Raw genomic sequence first — 2,500 nt, 5'->3', positions numbered from 1 at the left:
ATGCACGATGACTTGCGAGCTGGTCTTCCCAGGAGGAGGCCCAGCACAAGTGTGGCCCCGGACGCGAGGACCGAGCAGGAGTCGTCGCCGGGAGCCGCGTGGCTCGGGCCGTTGCCGCTACGGAGCGTCGTGAGGACCTCAGCTGGACGCCGTGCCTGCCTCGTCCCTGTCCTCTTCGGTCTCTGTCTCGGGGTCGAGGCCGCGGGTGGCAGTGAGGGCTGACGCCGCCCCTGCGCCCTCGGCTGGCAGGGCGTTGGTCGGGGCGGCGGTGGTGGAGGGCGGGGATGTGATGGAAGAAGTTGGCGTGGAGGTGGTGGAGGTGGAGTCCGGAGCGGAGGGCGCGCCGCTGCTGGCGGCTCCACCCCCCGGGGCCTCCCCGCCGGCGGCAGTGGGGGCCATGGCGCCCAGGACCAGCTTGGAGCGCAGGTTAACAGGAGGATTCGGGGAGGAGTCGCTCTCGGACCCCGGGGACTGGCTGGTGGGCGTGGTCCGGGGGGTGGCTCGGGGCGTGGTCATGCGGCTGCCGGGGCCCTTCCGCCTCCCCGAGTCCAGATGTGAGGGCCGCGCACTCCGAGCACTCGCTGCTTCCGCTTCCCGAGCTGTCTGAAACAAACAGTGTAACAGGAACTTGCAAACTCACACACACAACTACGCTCTACTAATACTACCTTATCTACGAGCTTAACCAACTACGCCACACGACACTGAGTGAAAAAGTGAATCCGATCAAAATGTTTAGTCTCTTTAATTCGATCAAATTATGTAAATCAGCAAAATATTAAAATATGGACGTAAAAATGTAACAGGCGTGCTTATGGAAACAAAATTCATTATTCAAAACAGATACAAAACACTCGTTCCATAAGCCACAATCAAACATTTAAGAACTTTTTTTTCTTCAAAACTGATGTAAAACAAGGAAAACAGTTCTTGGATAGAGACTTCAAGCATGCTAACAATAGAACAATTAAAACAGAACACTACAGCTTCAACAATAACTGGGACACAGTAAACGACAGAGGTAATTTCCAATTAAGTTTCCATAATCAGAACTAAGAGTAGGATATATTTAGTTAAGAGTATGGTGTTGCTCTACGGAGGTAGTGGCTGTGCCGACGGAAGGGTGACTTGTATGTGTCTTTCTTCTTCTGGGAAAAGAGTTCAGAGGATTAGTCGGACGCAAGGGCGGGGGCAGACTGCGCGTGGCGGGAAGACGGCGCAGGAGAAGCAGGGAGACAGGCTCTTCTGACTTATGCTTATAGATGTTGACTCCTATCTCTTTCTCTTGCTCTTTCTTTCTCTCTCTCTCTCTCTCTCTCTCTCTCTCTCTCTCTCTCTCTCTCTCTATCTATCTATCTATCTATCTTTCTCTCTCTCTCTCTCTCTCTCTCTCTATCTATCTATCTATCTATCTATCTATCTATCTATCTATCTATCTCTCTCTCTCTCTCTCTCTCTCTCTCTCTCTCTATCTCTCTCTCTATCTCTCTATCTATATATATATATATATATATATATATATATATATATATATATATATATACATTACATACACACAAACTCACATGCACACACACACACACACACACACACACACACACACACACACACACACACACACACACACACACATACACAAACACACACATACACACACGCAGACTCAAACACACACACACAATTTCCATATATGCATTTATGTATATATATACATATATGTGTATGTATACACACATACACACACTCGGTTCATCTCTTTTCCCATGTGTACGCTTCTATCTGAGCGCTCGTCTTCCAGTCACTGTGCGATCCCTTTGCTGTAACTCCATTTAAAGGATATCTACGGAGTCTGGGGTAAGAGGTCAAACAAGGTCAGGCGGAAGGGAAAAGTAGAGGGACGAAGGAAGGGAAACTCCTAGCATGATACTTTCTTTTTCTGATCATTACTAAAAGTCTTCAAATTTCACGAACTTGATTACTTGTTTGGTGTGCTTTCGTATGTCGTAGGCATTCTGTCGTGTTTGAACTTTCCTCAGTACCGAGAGTATTTTTGTTTTAGAGTATCTGAACATAAATTATGATAAGGTGTCATTTCAGTGTACATGAATAAAAAATCTATAGATTATGTTTCATTATGTTTTAGGGCGTCTGTAAGCAAAATTATGTCATTTTGTAGCATTTTCATTATCTGTAAATAAGTAATGAATCATATTATGTATACATCAATGTGTATGATGGTTTGTATTGTCTGTATGTGGCCAGGCCAACCAGCGATCCGTCCAGCATGGCCCTCGACGCCACATGGCCAACAGAGTCACTATCTGAAGGTCAGAGGTTGGAGGAAAAAGGTTTCAACATTATGCAAAGTCTCAATATCTGAGGTTAGAGGAAAAAAAGGTTTCATATTATGCAAACTGATCAATGCGCATAGCCAGGATCTGATCAATGGGCAATGCACGATTCTAATAATCATGATGATTATGATTGTGTCCGATAATCA

The 2,500-nt window shown here is 46.4% G+C and overlaps 1 protein-coding gene across 1 annotated transcript in view; it reads right to left on the bottom strand.

Moving 5' to 3' along the window:
• The window catches only part of RhoGAP100F (Rho GTPase activating protein at 100F), a 237,600-nt gene that overhangs the window by 11 nt on the left and 235,089 nt on the right, over positions 1-2,500 (bottom strand). Inside the window, exon 17 of the mRNA XM_086549233.1 lies at positions 1-599. This exon is cut by the window's left edge and continues 11 nt beyond it. Within this exon, the coding sequence (XP_086405359.1) occupies positions 139-599 (461 nt within the window). The 3' untranslated portion in view covers positions 1-138. The remainder of the gene's footprint in view (positions 600-2,500) is intronic.

Source organism: Penaeus japonicus, unplaced genomic scaffold (genome assembly GCF_977035675.1).
Source record: "Penaeus japonicus unplaced genomic scaffold, GWHDUDI00000001_assembly GWHDUDI00000022, whole genome shotgun sequence".
In the NCBI taxonomy this organism is placed as follows: domain Eukaryota; kingdom Metazoa; phylum Arthropoda; class Malacostraca; order Decapoda; family Penaeidae; genus Penaeus; species Penaeus japonicus.
This window is presented reverse-complemented; position numbering and strand designations above follow the sequence as displayed.